We start from the raw sequence: 18,554 nt of genomic DNA on the forward strand, positions 1-18,554 counted from the left end.
AATTTCGCAACCTAAGTCCCCGGCCTTTGTATCAATAAGGTAAGATAGGAACACTTCAGAAACATCCCTTTATTGAATTTATACGTTATGAAATATCTGAAAGTTGTCACAAACTAGTCCACCCAAACTAAACCTTACACACAAGTTTTAAGGTCAGAACTGTAATGGCATCTATTGTTTGCCGTCTTCAGAGGTTTTGAAATGTCCTCTTTTCGAATACAAAGGGTCCGTTAAGGGTTTATTGGGGGTTGATTCTTTTATTGTCCCCTGATTAGTGAATGATATGAAGGTTTTACGACGTTGATAAGTTTGTGTACAAAGGAATTCATAGTATTAAGTAAAGGTTCATTGCGTATAGCCATCATAAAAGTAGGGATTGCAAAATGGCTCCCGAAATAACGGAGGTCGTTTGACAAGTACTTAATTTATCATGATTGTATTGAAACTAAAGCTATTGAATTTGTTATCTTAATATTAATGGCTTGAGGGTTATTATTTTTAATGTGGTATTTTAAAGAATCACACCTCACGCCTTTTATCTCTGAAGTGGTAGGCAGAGGTGTGATTTGTGTACGCTCTTTGAAATAGAACTATTTTACCGGATATAATCTAGGTTTTTTATATTATAGTTTTCTTCCAACGTTTTGAAGACTGTAGCCTTCATGGTCACAGGTGAGACTCAGTATTCAGACTCAGGGTACACAGCAGTGTCCCTCTTTTCACCATAATATGATTTCCGTCTCATGATTCTATAGGAATAGCCTTTCGCTATATCGGGCACAAATTGTGTTATTTCAAATGTAATTGTATATTGGTTACGATAGTATGAACAGTAATAGGTTAGTAGCTCAGTGATTTTTTTTATTACGATGTTTATTGTTCCAAATTGGTCAATGGCAAAACTTTTTATATACGTGCACCGTAAAGTAACCCCACTGGACTTGATGGTAAGTGGAGTGGGGTCCAACATAATGTCGACTGACGAGAGATGATTACCCCTCGACAGTCGACACAATAATGCTGGCATGTTGGAACCGGATACACACAGGCTGATCACGAACACGACACTTACGTGAGCCACTTTAGCGGGTTTTAACACCTTGTACGGTGTTCGCTATCCGGGCGGATATAAAATGTCCAAACACCAGCGAATGTATGTAATAAGTATGGACATGACATAAATAGCATGTCCGTCGATAAAATCGATTCAACGGTCAACGTCCTTGGAGTATCATCGCTTCTTTATCTAACCTAAGGAGGTAGTAAGAGACGCTTGTTACTTCTTTATTTATATTGTCGAAGAAAGACCCGAAAGGAAAACAATGTTCTGTTGGTAATGTATCTGTGAATAACATTCGTGCAGTATACAGGGTAATTTTAGCATTGTTATTACTAAATGGAACTATATACTTAATAATATCAGCCCTGCGGTATGTAATTTTAGCATTGCCCTACTAAATAGAACCACATATTTAATATCAGCCCTGTATTATATACTGTTCCATGCCGCCCACGGGCCTCCTCTACTACTGAGAGGGATTTGGCCTTAGTCTACCACCCTGGCCTGGTGCGGCGTGGTAGACTTCACACACCCAAAAAAGTTCATATAAACTTCTCAGCTATGCAGATTAGCGTACAGTGTTTTCCTTCACTGTTAAAACAAGCGATAACTCACAAAGAATACACACATAATTTTAGAAGTCAGAGGTGTGTAGGTACCCTTAAAATTTGAAACTGCGGACATTCGTCTCGGCAGTCCGTTCCACACACAACTAGGCTATCGCTGCTCAGACTATATACTTATCTTCTTGAAAATAATATTACAATGAGTTACTCAAACAGTAGATGTAATATAATAATGTAAGTTTTGAACAAAGTAAATTTAATTTTACACTCCTAATACCACTTCTACTACTCTTAGAGAATTCGCGGCAACATCAGACTTTCAGTCAGAAATACACTCACGCACACGCCATATTCGCACTAAACTGCAAAATGATCAAATAATCAGAAAAATAAAACTGGGATTATTGTTGAAAATATGCGTCATTCATGGATGATTTTTAGCATAGCGTTAGCAGATAAAGACGAATGCCTATGTATCATTTATTAACGCAATGTCTGAATGACTCTCCATATTGAATCTTATATCAAGTAGTGTAAGTCTTCATATTCAATATACCATGAGTTCGTAATTGATTCAGGCTAGTTTAACTTGGAGATGGGGTGAGCGCAGGATCAGCCAATGTATATCAAGTAACTTTGTCCTGAATAGGCGTCATCGAACGTCAGATTTCTGCCAGGTCTTTGAAGTGTCATAGCGAATAGCTACAAGATATATAGATTAGTGAAATATAAGAAAAGTGGTGGAAGATTATTTATTGGACTCGAGTTTTTTTTATCCTTTACTAGCTTTTGCTCGCGGCTTCACCCGCGTGAAGGAATTTTCCGGGATAAAAGTCCCACCATATATTTTCCCGGGATAGTAGCCTATAACCTTCCCAGGGTTTTATACTATCTCAATACTAAATTTTGCTTTCTTATACCACGTTTTATGTCATAAAAAGTATCCCATGTCCGTCTCCTGGTTCTAAGCTACCTCTCCACCAAATTTCAGCCAAATCGGTTCATCCGTTCTTGAGTTATAAATAGTGTAACTAACACCACTTTCTTTTATATATATAGATTTCGTTCGGAATTTTTATTGAACCCTATGTTATGTTATAACCGAGTTAAAACTTGTAATATTTTGGTCCATAAACGTAAAAATTTTACATACACTCTCACACCTTTTATCCCTCTCTCCGCCGTACGTATGCCGTCCCATGATAAGAGGCGAGCCTATCGCCAGGCCTGACACAAATTCCAGACTCCGTGCTGATAATGAGTAACCCCAATATCACTTTGCTTGACCCGGGGATTGAACCGGAGACCTCAGCATTGCAATAATAACAGGCACCACCGAGGCAGTCCAAAAAATCCTTATCCAGCGGAAAGGAGCCCCGACTTGGTAACTGTTCTAAAAAATTTGTAGACTACTGGCCTGGTTCACAAGTTTCAAGTATTGATTTCATATGTTTTACACGACTGTTAGACATTAAAATTAAACTATTTTTCAGATTTTATCGCGGGACCGAGTCCCCTCGATGGCGACGAAGGCTGCAAAGTCTTCGAAACGTTGGGAGAAAACTAAAACATTAAAACCGCGATAAAATCCGAAAAATAGTTTGATTTTAAATTTTCAATTAAGTCTTGTCAGTTATCGTATAAAGCAGGTAATATAGATAGTACTTTTTTGCAATTCATCTGGTACCATGGATGTGTGTTTTGTACTTGGCTTTATACATTTGTGTGACTAGCTTTTACTCAGAAATTGTGACACAAGCACTGAAGTAGAGGTATCGATCTCGGCAATTTCCTGTGACATCGCCTTTACCTCTTGCTAGCCTATATTGCTGAAGTCTACTGGGAGGGAGTAGATTAAATACTTCAACAACAACGTTTTGTTTTGAAGTAAGTTTGTGAAAAGTTTTTAATATACATTTACCTTTTACCGACTTCCAGAAAAGGAGGAGGTTATCTATTGGACGTGTATTTTTTATTTATTTTTGTTACATCAGAACACGCTCATTTCTGATCCGATTTGGAAAATTATTTTTCCATTCGAAAGAATATACCTCCACATTGGTCCCATATTTTTTTAAATCGCTCCAGTAGCTTGGTTGTAAAACTAAAAACGATTGAATAATTACCTATGTAGTCCAAGTAAACGAAATTGCGAATTTTCTTTTCTTGTGACGTTTTAAGTTATGTTTTTGCATTGGGTTTAGTTATGTTCGGTTTGATGGAGTCTATTTTTTACATATATAAACATATTATGTAAACAGTATATACCTGTTATGTGAAATCATCTTTCGGTTTTAAGTGGTTTTTGAAGGCGGCTTAATCTTTTGTAATTTTTTTCTTATTCTTTCATAATATCTATCTCATTGCAATTCAAATATTAATGCATTAAGCAAAAGACAATTTCAAAAAGACAATAAAACCGATTCATATCATCAATCATACAAAAACCAATAAAAGAACAATCTCCAATCTTTAACAACTCAAAAGGCAAACGCAGAAAAAACGATTGATCCAATAATCGAAATGAAAATAGCAAAATAAAGAAACGAGAAGTTGAATTCGTTTTAAATGCGACGCTGACACGCGATCTCAGTATAGACTGAGCTTGGGATTAAGGCTTGACCTACACTCAACTTTTAACAACTACCCTCTTCGAATTATTTGGTTTGAAGTCAAGTTTAGTACAGTATTCAATAATTATTCAATATGATACAAGCTTGCTTTTATCTTACTAATATTTACTTAATACTTACTTACTAATTCATAATTTCAAAAGTTTATGTTTGGATGTTTGTGAGAAATAAACACCGCTGATCTTTCTGGCCCACAGGTACACCATGTTCTGGAACATAGGCTACTTTTTATTAAAATAATTTGCTCCCATGGGAAATGGTGGAATTTTATTACAGCGATTTTGTGGCGAGAATGGATTTTAACGTAGGCAAAGATTCGATGAACACCTAGATTATGTGAACAACTACGGAATAGGAGCATAGTAAGATTACAACGCATACAATTAAGTAGTCTAAGCTGGAACCAGGATACCCACTATTCGCATTGTCTCATCCCATGATGTTATAGGCATCGCCATATCGAGCATAAATAACCAGACTGGAACTAAGCAGAAAAATCCAATACCACTATTTTAAATTGGGATTCGAAACCGGGCTAACCCCACTGAGGCAATCAGATAATAGGATTAGTGTTTTGTAATTGTTTGCTTCTTGGATTTTAGATTGAAATTTAAAGGTATCGTCAACCCAATACCCATCTTGCCTACACGAAAAGGTATATTGATTTATTACCATTTTATTTAAACCGAGAAAGTCACCGGTGTCGCAACATACAATATTATGAATAACATCATGCTGTAGACTCAGAGGTTTCCACTCTTTTTTCTCATAGACCACTTTCAAAATTTTGGTGTATCCGGTAAACCCCTTGCAGTTAAATTTCTACCATATTCTCCAAGAATATGCAATTTTTACATGTTACATTTGCATATTATCTGCTTACATTGATAGGTGAAGTCAAGTCAACATTTTAGTTCATTACTATCAAAACCAAACAAACTTTCACCACCGCTTACGAATTGTAAACCCTTAATTTTAGGTCACTCCAACGTAGTCTCCCGTCGAATCTTCCGTGGACCCCTGGGGGTTCACCTGGATCACTGCGAATCATTGCAGTAAAGATAATAATAAAATAAAACTAAATGTATTCTTTTTTATGCATTATAATTTGTGTCTTCAATTGATTTTTACAAGAGTACTAGAGATTCTTGCCCATTCTACTCAGGTGAGAATTGCTTTCCGAAATATTGGTAGAGTTTATTGACGGAATTTAAATAATGTTAAACATTTTACAGGTTCAACCGTTTCATTTCATCAAACGTTCAATTTAAATCCGATAATAAAACGTAAAGCATTGCTTTACTGACAATTTACACGATGCATCAACATCCGATCGTCAGTTACGTATTTCTCTCCATAACATTTCTCTTTTATGAGAAAATGTTCAATATACCAAATAGCATTATTTGAATAAAGCTTGATGTATTTGTTTTTTCTGGTTTTAAATTAACTAAATATTTAGTATATACACATCCTCGTCTTTATAAAATTGCAGAAACAGAAAAATTTACTATATTGTGAGAAACATCCAAAATATACTAGGTATTGAATATTGTTGTTATATTACCTGGGTAGGTACTACCGCAATGTCTTTTTCTGCCGTCAAGTAGCAGGGTGTAGTCACTATTGTGTTCCGGTTTGGGGAACATTGTAGCCAACTGCTGTACATAATAAGACTTAACATCTCATGTCTCAGAATGGCGAGCGCAATGGAATACCAAACAATACTTTGTAATTGAAGATGTTGGATGGTGTTTTTATTGTGTATGGGCGGTCGTATCGCTTATCATCATGCGAACGGAAAGCTCATCTCGTCATGCTAAGCAATATTTTTTTTAGAATATACACAATTACAACTATTTATATTTGATATATTGGCAACACTGTCATTGATGTTTTTTTTTTTAAACTGGTATCTCTCTTGGCTGTTCTCAACTGTGATGGTACTATGTCGTGAAAAAATGTTGATAAAAAAAGTATTTAACAGATATTTTTTTTTCACTGCAATCCAAAAAATATTAGATAGGATTTAAAAAGAGATAACGAGTAATTTTTGACATCGTATAGCGCTGTCTCTGTCATTGGCATCTATCTGACCGTGTGTATACCTTACCAATTCTCTTTTTATACCTTAATGTAACATTTACTGCCTACTGTAATTGTAATTTAAAACATTTCTTTCGTTCCGTTCAGAATAATAAAAAGCGTATTATCATTAATGTTTCCCTGGCGTGTTGTGAAGTGAAGCATTGCTCATGCCCTATCACGCATGCATTAAACAAGAAATGTAGATTTAAATACGTTTTTGATTTCTTTAATGATCTAGGGTATTAATATTAATAATAAAATTGAATAAATTCATACTAAAGATATTATTGATTGTAGAAATGAATAAAAAAAGGTGTCATTATTAAAAACTATTATAACCAATGACATTTGACAAATAACGTTTTAAAAATGTACTTAATAAAAACAGATTATAACGAGTTGGTAGGTACACGGGCATCGGTGCGGCCGCTTGTAGGTACTACTACGTCGCGAGCGCGCCATTACCCCCGCTCTCCGCCAACTCTCCCCTTACGACGCCGTGCCGACCCACGCCACTGGCCAGTCGAGCGAGGACTTTCGTGCGCGCGCCTACGTCGCGTAGATTCACCACCGCGACTCGCGCGCAGTCCCTATTTACTTGCCAAATATTGTTTTAATAGGCATTGTATGTGCCCAATTATATTGTTTAATAAATATAAACTAACTGAATACCCGGTTATACTATTCATAAACAAAAGCAATACTGCCCTGGTAAGGGATATAGCAGAAATCAAAAAAGGCGGTCTTGGCTCTATTACGTGGGTAACTTGATTATATTATCGTTCTTACTGCTGTTTATCAAACAACTGCATTTATAATTTACGTAGGTGTATGAACCCTAGATAGGAAGTAAGTTCGTTTAACGAACACTTCAAATCAATAATAAGAAATTGGCCGACTTTGACTTACTGCCATCTCCATTATCACAGTCGAATAGAAGATCTATAAATTATCAGTCATACTTATAAAAATTTCGCAAAGCTATGCTTAGTTAAAACACAAATTAACTCGATCAGCTGTAAGTCAAAACCCGCCATCTTGCCTCTTAATAAGGTTTAAACTAGGAAACCGGTGATGTGTTTGACAGCTATTTAAGCAATTCTTAACCACTTCTTAACGCTAAAACAAGATTATAAGTAAGTCTGAATATGTTATTTTTTTTAAATGGTGACCTGATTTTATAGTCACATTTTGTTTTGTATCGGCTATAATTACTGGACATTGGCAAAGGCACCGATTAATAAACGGTGACAACCATGATATAAAAGAAGTACATCTTATAAAATTATAATCTGAAAGGACTTATTTGTAAACATTTTCATCAATTTTAGGCCTAATTTGTTAAATTATTTCGGTGCGTAAAACATTTACAAGCGAATTCTTTAAACTAAATCTCCGTGTAGTAATTTAAATTCTCTGTAGTGTGCAACTTTTAAAGGTTACCCAATTGTCAATATCAAATCGCTGAGATAATAGAAACCACACGCAGCTAGTGTTCGTCCATTCGGGTCACGTCTCCTCTCACCCGCTCTATTACGTGTAAATTAGCTCTAGTGTTCCTTGTATTGCTCTGCCTATTTCCTAACAATCACTTTTGTCTATTTTCTATTTTTTACCTTACGTGAGATGATCGTTTTAAGTCAATTAAATATGTTTCGTGTATCCTTATGATTACAACTAAGATATTGATTAATTGGATATTAGTAGCGTATTAAAAATGAATATCTGCAATTCGAATTCTGATCATGGCGGCCAATCGATATTATAGTGCAAAAGTGCGCAATACACAAGTTCACTCTGTGTTCCATCACTCTTATAGTCCAGTGAGACGGCATGGCCGGAGAGAGATCAGATGCAGGACTATTGACTAACGGCTTTACGCGCTTTCCGAGGCACGGGGGTATCACCTCGCTAACTTCATGACTCCGAGTTGCGACTAAGTAATTTTTAAAATGGAAAAATCTAGTTAGAATTATTTATAACCGGACCCGGAATTCGACCCCAAGACCTCAGCGCGATAGTCGTACTTCTGCCACGTACACATTACAGCTACGCCACCGAGACAGTCAAAGCGCTACCACCTATAATATAGTACGAACTGCCGAAATAATATATACGAAATACCGCACAATTTCCTGTAGCCCCGTAAAATGCACTCCTGCATTAAAGCATAGTTTCATAAAGATTTCAAAGGCTCTTAATATAAACAAGGAGATGAAAATGTGAGTAATACACCCAACATTTGTTACCAAACTCATATAAAGTTTAAGTAGGAGTTAACAGCAAGGCAGGTGCGTTCAATAGCTTCCTCGGGCTTTTAGCGAAACTGCCTCCAATTCTGCGCCTACGTATAGTGAGCGAGTTTGTAGTTCATTGTTTCGTATTTAGGATTCCGTATTTCAAAAGGAATCCCTGTAAGAACCCTTTGTTGTCCGTCTGTTTGTCAAAAATCTTTTTTTCGGGAACGCGTAAAGGTATTCATTGTTTATATCAAAGATTCTACGGCTTCTTGGATGTGTACAAATCAAACTTGTAAGTCAACGCGATCAAAAGATATGTCCATTTATGTAACATATTTTCGCATATTTTTCGATTTCATAAGGAAATGAAAACCTATAAAGTACTTCCCGTTTAACTATGATCATGAAATATAGAAAGAAACTATATCTTACAGCACACGTAAAAGAAAAAACTGAAAGCTGTATGTATTTACTTAAAAACCTTATGTACAAGTTAGTGCGGAACCCTCGGTGCGCAATAACTCGCATTAGTTTTTTATTAAAAGCTTCTTCAATATGCAGTTATTGCTCTTAGAAATGGGTTTTTATTCTTTTTCAATTTTTTTTGTGATTTTTGTAAAAGATAATACGAGGGACAATTTTTAAAATATCTGTAGATATTGAAATGTATGTATATTTAACCAACTGCTTAATATTATCGAATGATAACCCAACAAACAGCCCAACGGAAGATCAGCGCTGGCTTCACTGTCAGTATATTGCTGAGTTGGTGCCTTTTCTCTGACAAACATAGTTTTAAGTTTTTTTTGTCTGTTTCGCTTGTTTGTTTGTTATGTGTATGTAACTTGCGTTTGTTGCAAAATAAATTTATTTTCTTTTTTTCTTTCTTCAACATTTTTGTGTAATTTTCAATCCATAAATAATATTCATTTACGTTAAAATACACTAGCGAAAGAAATATTACACCCGCATGAATAAAACAGGTTAATTGCTTACTCCGAACATTTGTTTAAAGCGAATACACACAGATCGTTATTTCACTTTGCATTATACTTTTTGCAAGTATTTTCTGCATATTGTACCTTAAGGTATTATTAACTTACGGTATATAATCAGATGCAGCATACCATTATATTCGAGCAAAAGCAAGCGATGAAAACGTAGCGTCTTCTTGTAATATTCTGTATATTATTAGTTTTTAATAATTCCTCCATATTATACATTTTTTGTATGGGCATGGCAAGTGTCTCAACCTGATGGTAAGTGGAGTGGGGTCCACTAGAATGTCACTGACGAGAGATGATTACTCCTTGACAGTCGACACAATAATGCCAGCCTGATGGAACTGCATATACATAGAGACTTTCCCGCCCTCACACCCACCACTACAACTCCTGTAAGCCAGGATCAGCAGTGGCACGCATTTTATGACACCGAGCAGTGAAGCTTGGCGAGTCTCAGGGAAAACTAATATGTCATTATCCCGCAACGAAATTAATCAAATAGAAAGATAGGGAGGAGTTGGAAATATTAATTTTCCACTATACACAGGCAGATCCCGGAACGCGACACTTACGTGCGCCACATTGGTAGGTTTTAACACCTTGTGTACTGTCGTTATCCTAGCGGATATAAAATACATCCTACCATCAGCATCACATTCATATACCAACAGATATGTTAATTATTTGAAATACATATATTTTAAATACAAAATACCTATTTTTATTTTACATTTTAAATACTTTTTTCGAAATTTATTTAGTATTTTTATTTGAAATACTGTATATGAATATTTATATTTGTAAGATACAAAATAGTTTCGTTACATTTTTAATTCATTGTTTTAATTATTCATTCTTAAAATTCAAAATTAGTTTATTTATGAACGTACTGATTGTAATCCTTAATGTGATCACCATTGTCACCAAGAACAATAATATGCCAACATTGCGTCTAATACAAATTTGAGGTCAATGGCGATGACTACATTAGATCTGGAAACACTACAATATTTAAAAGATGAAAACAATGCTTTAGAATCCTTGTACAAATATCCAAATATAAAAAAAAATTAATACCAGTTTATCAAGTTCTGCATCTTTGAACAAATACTAGTATTAAAATCACTTAAATAAGTACTAAGCTATTTTATTTGGAAAACCTATTTTGAAATTACGTATTTTGCATTTTGTATTTAAATACTTTTACTAAAATATTTTTCACCTCTCTGCATACTTGTAAGGTCGCATGAATATGTTGCATCATACTTAGAGTATCGACAAAGTGATTAAGGAATCCGAAATTATGTCATATTACAAGGAAATAAAGATTGAAGTTGACCTACTTGATCAACGACGCTTAAATAACTACCCTGCTAGTAGAACGCAGAGTTGGTCTTTAGCTATATTTTAAAATGGATATAACTGCTTGGAACGCATAGGTCATTAGTTTGAGTAATCACCCATAAATAAGTGAAAGCCGTTTCAAGTTATTGAAATAGAAGCCCCAGTAAATGTGCTTCCGAGCAGCAGTGTGTAGTCACTGTTGTGTTCCAGTTTAAAGGACATTGTAACCAGTGTAACTACTGGATATGATAAGACTTAACATCTCACGTATCGGGATGACGAGCGTAGTTATATACCAAATAATACTTTGTAATTAAAGATGTAGGATGGTGTTTCTGTTGTTTATGGGCAGTCGTATCGCTTACCATCAGGCGAACGGCAATCTCGTCTCGTCATTCAAGGCAATGCAAAAACGTCCCAATAACACGACTTGTAGGTCAATGTAATGTAATTTTGATGTTTGTGATTAATGGAGAAACCAATGCAACAGCCACGTGTTGGGCACGCCACGATAGCGGCGGTAAGTCCCCTCTTCGAGGTGTGGCTGACGAGACGTCACGGCGTCCTCTCATTCCGGACGACGCAGGTACTGACCGGTCACGGCTGCTTCGGCAGGTACCTGTATCGGATCCGGGTGGAAGATACGCCCGCGTGTTTGTACTGTGCGGATCGGCCGGAGGACACGGTGGAGCATACGGTGAAGGTGTGCCCAGCTTGGGCTGAGCACCGCCGTGTTCTCGCAACGGCCATCGGTGGCGGAGACCTCTCGCGTCGGGGCCTGGTAGAAGCCATGCTCCGGGGCGAGAGAGAGTGGGATGCAGTCACCTCCTTCTGCGAGGACGTGATGCTCGCAAAGGAGGTGGCGGGACGGCAACGGCGCCAAAGCGCCCAACGTCCCATCCGCCACGGCAGACGTACAAGACGCGGGCGTCGAACGTCTGCTGAGGATCGTCAGCCTCCGTAGGCGCGGAACGTCGGGTGACGAGCATTGGGTAGCTCGTCGCCCGAAACACCCCAACGGCCCGTGTGTACGGCGCGTAGTGTTCCACGCGCGCCTCGAAGAGCAGTGTCAGTGTCATTGACGGGGCCCTTTAGGGCCGGTACCTGCCTAGGTTTCAATGCCATCGGATCTTGGACCTAGGCACATAAGCAAAGGATGGGAACACCGTAGGTTTTTAGTCAGTAGAAGTCTGACACGCCCTCCCGCCCATCCCAAGGCGGGAGATAGTCATCTGATGATTTACCTACGTTAAAAAAAAAAAAAAAAAAAAAAAACAGCCACGTGTTAGTCTCTCAACCAATTCCAATAAAACGACACAGTCTTGTATTTTTTGGCACATTCTAAGGGCAATTTTTAATTGTGTTAATTGATTTTGAATATTATTTCAATAAAGACAATGTCGATAATAGTTTGACAGCAAAAAAAACTCGGCGCTGCACCCCGCCACTTAGCGCCGGCACTAAGAGTACTGTACAACTAACAAAACCGTATATGAAACATCGCGCTAAAATGATCACACTGATAAAAACATCAAGGATTCAATTTGAATATCGAACATCAATATACCAAACATATTTCAATCAGATAAACTTGAAGACATGTTTCACCTGTGCGCCCAAGAAAGGAGAAAAACATTTCATTTATGTTTTCCGTGCGAAGAACCAATTTGTTTGGAATGCAGTACGAAAATTTCCCGTTTCTGCTGCGAAAAATTGTAAATGCTTACGTTACAAATTATGTTGTTTTATAATATAGTTTATTCACTAAACGTTTATGAAAACAGAACGAATACTTGCAACAATTAGTTTTTAATATAAAAATACCATATTTTAAATGTAAGTTAAGGTAAAGTGGAAAGCGCAGCGTCGGACGTCCACCCACGAGGTGGACAGATCACCTAATGAAAGTCGCAGGACGTCGATGAATGTGGATTGCTTCCTATAGGCCACGTTCAGCAGTGGACATCCTGCGATTTATGATGATGATGATGATGATGATGTTAATGGTAATGTTTGTTTAAAAATTTTAATCATGACGTGTTTGTTATTAGTTAGATTACATGTATGATAAATTTCTGTCTTTAATATAAAGTTTAGCATGTTACAAATAAATGTTTAACAATTCTAAATAAAATTCAGTACATCTACCAGAAAATCATTTTGAAGCTTGTTTATATTAAAGAACCAAATCGCTATTTATGTCGACTATTGCATTCATGATGTTTCTGATAATTTCGAAGTTTATAGGCTATAGAAATCTTAACATTAGCTAGCTCACGTACATTTGTTGATCTATGTCCTAAAAACAAAGAGTTCTAAGATTATATAGAGCGGACATTGGCCAGATTTTCTTACAAAACTTTAGCGTATGCGATGATTACTCGATATACTGTTAAATAGTAAAACACCAATGTAAATTACTTCATAATGCTTCCATGTTGTGATTTGCACGTTTTTAATGCGCATATTAGTATATTTCCTATAAATAAGTTTCATATTAATATCCACGGACACTGTGACATCTTGTGACACATTTCAAATATAACAACGACATAAAATCTAATATATATATAAAACAAAGTGGTGTTAGTTAAACTATTTATAACTCAAGAACGGGTGAACCGATTTGGCTGAAAATTGGTGGAGAGGTAGCTTAGAACCAGGAGACGGACATAGGATTTTTTATCCCGTTCCCACGGGATCGGGACGTGACATAAGACGTGGTATAAGAAAGCAAAATTTGGTATGGAGATAGTATAAGACCCTGGGAAGGTTATATGCTACTATCCCGGGAAAATATATACTGGGACTTTTATTCCGAAAACTCCTTCACGCGGGCGAAGCCGCGAGCAAAAGCTAGTTAGTAATAACTTTAGGAGCACAAATTTGGTCGCAATTTCCGGACTATAACTAACTATAAAGTTTAATGTCTGCCTAAAATGCTCATACAGCAAACAGTATTTTTATTTTTTATATTCTAGTCTTTCGTTATTAAACTGGTTTCATCTAGCGAACTGAATTTAGGAGCCGCAAGTAATTCGGTGTGTGGCAAACGATCTCATTTCAGCTTAATGTTTGCGGTAATCTGGTACGGATTGAGACACATACTACGGGGCTCGTGACCCCCTATGGATATATTGCTTTATATAAAGCTAGATATTATTTACTGATAATAGGTTTCACAAAAGTCGTTCTTAGAAATTAATGTAAAGCGATCGACTTAATTTTCCTTGAAAATTATGTCGAGATCTAGACGTTTTTTACTAAAAATAAGTTTCACAAAAGTGATAGTACTTAGAAATTAACGTAAAGGAATCACTTTAATTCTCTCTGATAATTATGTGACATGGCGGACACTCAACGGCAACATTTTCCGAGTATAATTGTATGTCCAGGACACTTAACTTTCTTGGAATACCAAATTAAGCAATGGTTTATAAAGTAAATATTTTGAAGTTACAAAAATGTCAGAATCTTCATTAACGTCATCATTCCCAACTCTATCATAAAAATCAAAACCACGTCTAAGGTTATAAGGACTCTTTACATACCCTAAATTGCCTATACGATTCAGATAGCAGTGTACAGGAAATATTTCCATCAAATTATATTATAAAATGCAATATGTGTAGTAGGACCCATGCCGCCAGGAATAAACCCCTAAATCCGTACCTGTTCGCAATCGTGGGGGAGCGGAGATGTCATCGGGTTTATTAACCATTTCTCAGGAACGAGACAACAGACTGAGCTATTATGTAGATCCTAATAATTAGAAATGCCTATATATATTATTTATTACGGGAATAAATCTAAGATACCTGGAATGGATTTTGATTACGCTTTATTAGAGGCTTTATTAGAACGGTTATTATTATTTTACCGACTAAATTAAGAGGAATGCTCATTCAGATGACTAAATCATACACTTATCATGAAATCTCTATACATAGTAGTCGTAGTAGTAAATCTGGTTATAAAATACTGTTAAATTATGAAGTAGTGCTAATTTCGTTAATTTGTGATAATGTTAGCTAATTACTATACACAGACTCTTGTAAATATCGTGTAAATAGTGATAGTCAAATAAACATTTTTACATAGTGTTATAACAATAAATAAATAGACTTAAATAAATATAATATTTAGTGATGTTTTTTAGTTATAAAACTGTCTTTATAAAATGATATTGTTTTTTTTTATACTTCTACAGAAAATTTATTGCACTACTTACCTTTTTTATTCGTGCGATTTATATACAAATGAATATACGCGGTGTTAACCCCAGAAACATAAACGTAAATATTATAAAAATCATATTATATCGTCAGCTAACTAATTTAGAAGCTAACTAGGAGATGGGGGTAAAATAAAACACGTCTATTTTGTTTGAAAGGAAATTATAAGAGAGTAAGTCTTTATCCAACGTGGCCAGATAAAAAAAATATACACTTTAAATTACTGCATATTAAGGTATGACTTTTTTTTTATATTTGCAACAGAAGGCTTGCGCCTCTGTCTGCCTAACTCAAAACATTTTATATAGTTGATCCAGACACGCAATTCATCTAGAAGGGTTTATTTCGGATGTTTTTACCAATAGAATGTTGGAGTCCAATACCAGATAGAATATTTTTGAATAAGCATAATCTTATTTCTTACTATACAATATTATAAAGGTGAAAATTTGTGAATATATTTGGATGTTTGTTAAAAGTAAACGCAGAAACAGCTGAACGGATTTGGGTGAAATTTGCTACATGGGTAGACGGTGTCCTGAATTATATTGTATACGTTTTGTCCCGGTAATTCCCTCTTGTAGGAAATAATTATTCTGATTTTCCAATAGATTTAGAGAATTTTGTAACGGGAAAGGTTTATACTCGGGCGAAGCCACGATAAACTCCTAGCACAAAATTCCTATACCCAAACAACAAACTATCAGATTTTGTTTTATCAACATATCCGTGCATCCAAATTTAACGTGCAGTTTTCCATCCATTACTTTTAACAAGGCTCGTAAATCTTGTACAACATCCGCCCACGAGGGACCGTGATATGCAAAACGAAACAAAAAAATGACGATTCTGTTGCAAAAGTAGCATGGAAAGTAGGTCACCAATTCGATGCTAGTAGAGGTCTGTAAAAAATATTAGTTATCCTTACTAATAATGCAAGATTATGTTAGTTTGTTCTTGTGTATGAAATTATAGAATAGGTGAATATGACTTTTGTAGATATAGTTTAAAAGATACAGATCGAATGAAGCTGTAGTTTTTTATAACTGCCTAGGTGGCGTAGTTGTAATGCGTACGCGGTCATGGGTTCGAATCCCAAGTCAGACCAAAGATAATTGTGGCTGGGTCTTGGATCTTAAAAATGACTCAGTCGCAGCTTGGAGTCAGGTAATTGGCAGTGTGATACCCCCTTGCCTCGGAAAATACGTAAAGCCGTTGATACTGCGCCTGATCGTTCTCCGGTCATGTCGAATTGTTGTCTCAACGGATTATGAAAGTAAAGGAACAGAGAGTGCACCTATGTATTGCACACACACTTGTGCACTATAATAGCTACTGCGTACCTGGCCGATCTCCGTTGATACTGGCCATTGTGACAGAAATTCGATTAGGTGGGATCCATAACGTTGTATATGCTAGATTTTTTTTTTATAATACTTTTCTTATAGAAACCTAATGTAAAAACGTGGTAGCACTTCCTAGAAACCTAATATTCCAGTAGGATTTGGTTTTTATAAAACAACGCCACCAATCTTGGCTGGCAGGAGCTATAAGCTTGTGTATTAAAATAAATATAATTTCATTACATAATATTTATCAATTTGTTCAGAAACACAATTACAAACTGAAGTCTTACAAACTGGAAGTACAAATAAACTTCTGTTCAATGAAATATTATTTTTGTGATTGTTCCCAAGTTATTAAAGGAAGATAATTGTTTTCGCGGATCACAGTCAGATGGGCGGGGCGTGCAGCGTGGCGTGCTAAAGTAACTGCAGCGGATAATGAAGTGATGCGTTTTCTTAAGCGTGCACGCTACATTAAATACGTAATTTTAAATCCCGACCATCAAGAGATACATTATCTCTTGCTTGACGACAATTTCTTGGACTTCACTACACTTAACGCCAGGTACGATAATTTTACTGTCGTAAATATAAAAAAGCAAAATAATAGTTATTTTCAGGAAGTATTAGTAACTATGTACAGATTTGTATTGAAATATTTTCGGTATATTGTTTATAACGTGTATATAAAGTTATGCACTATGCTATAATACAAGCTAAAAATTCCACGCTATAATATCCGCTAATCCGACCGTAGCTTAAAGATCAAGCCACGAAGTCGCCGCCCGAACACGACGGCACGACGAGCGGCTTTCCGACAGCAGCGGTGAGTGAGCGAGATAAATATACGGGGAAATAGAAAGGATGCCTAACACAGAGCAGTGCGGATAGAGCCGTCGTGGCGCTTGCCGTGCGGCTCGCCAGTTAGCCCGTTTTTGTGACTTGGTCTTAAGGTTAGGTAATGATTTCTTGTTTATGCAAATATTAGAAATTAAAATGAAATTATTTTTCTGTCCGTCAGTCAGTCCGATCCGGACTGCCAGTCTATCCCTTGACCGCGAAGGCTGCTAAGACTGTGAAACGTCGGCAAAAAATTTAAAAATAAAACTGCGATAAAATCCGAAAAAAATGTTTAATTTTTGATCTTAAGGCTTTATATATAACTTCACGCTTTAATTTTTCCGTTCCAAGACAGCTTATTTCAAATGTAATTACTTAAAATTTATCATAATACCGTGTACCCACAATGTGATAATGAAAAAGACAAAATGGTGTTTTTAATTCCCACAACGCCTTACAGACAGCCTTTGGAAGCCATGAAAAAAACAACGAATACTCATTATTGTAGAAGCATGTCCGACTTGAAATATTGGTTTAAAAACAATAAGTACTAGAGTAAATTAGTTACGACCATATTTTTTTTAATATGAAATCAAAATGAACAATCTATTATTTAGTATAAACCGGAACACAACAGTGACTACACACTGCTGCTTGGCGGCAGAAATAGACATTGCGGTGATACCTACCCAGGTAGACTCTCACACATGACAGACCTACCACCAGTAAAAATCTACAAAATCCTTTAATAATATGAACCAACACCGTTAAGATTTATAAACGATAAAACCTTTAAAATCCTTATTTAAATATATTCTAAACATGCAACCCTCGTCCCACGAGGTTGTGTGATTTTTATTTTTAAAACGATTTCTCGTGTGCGTTGTTTGTCTACATTTGAATGTCTCTTGTGTCCTGTATTTGTCCAGCTTCTATTTATGTTTCGGATGTTAGCCAACGTTATGTATATAAATAAGTAACGGAATAAAGTAAATAACTTGATGTTTTTTTCATGGGATTTCAGTAATAAATGGTTTGTTTTTTGTTGGAAACGCGTATGGACTTATTATGGATTCAGAATTAAAGTTTTTTTAGCTTCACTAGTAATATTAACATAGTGAACATCGACACTTAAGAGTTATAATATATAAAAATCGAGTCTTTAGATGTGTAAAATTTAATATCGATTTCCGTAGAC

At 36.0% G+C, this 18,554-nt stretch overlaps 1 protein-coding gene across 1 annotated transcript in view; it reads right to left on the reverse strand.

Moving 5' to 3' along the window:
- Positions 1-16,541, reverse strand: part of LOC115440889 — a 67,072-nt gene extending 50,531 nt beyond the window's left edge. The window contains exon 1 of the mRNA XM_037436576.1: positions 16,514-16,541. Coding sequence (XP_037292473.1) covers positions 16,514-16,541 — 28 coding nt within the window. The remainder of the gene's footprint in view (positions 1-16,513) is intronic.
- Positions 16,542-18,554: the final 2,013 nt, after the last annotated feature.

Source organism: Manduca sexta, chromosome 8, assembly GCF_014839805.1.
Source record: "Manduca sexta isolate Smith_Timp_Sample1 chromosome 8, JHU_Msex_v1.0, whole genome shotgun sequence".
NCBI lineage: Eukaryota > Metazoa > Arthropoda > Insecta > Lepidoptera > Sphingidae > Manduca > Manduca sexta.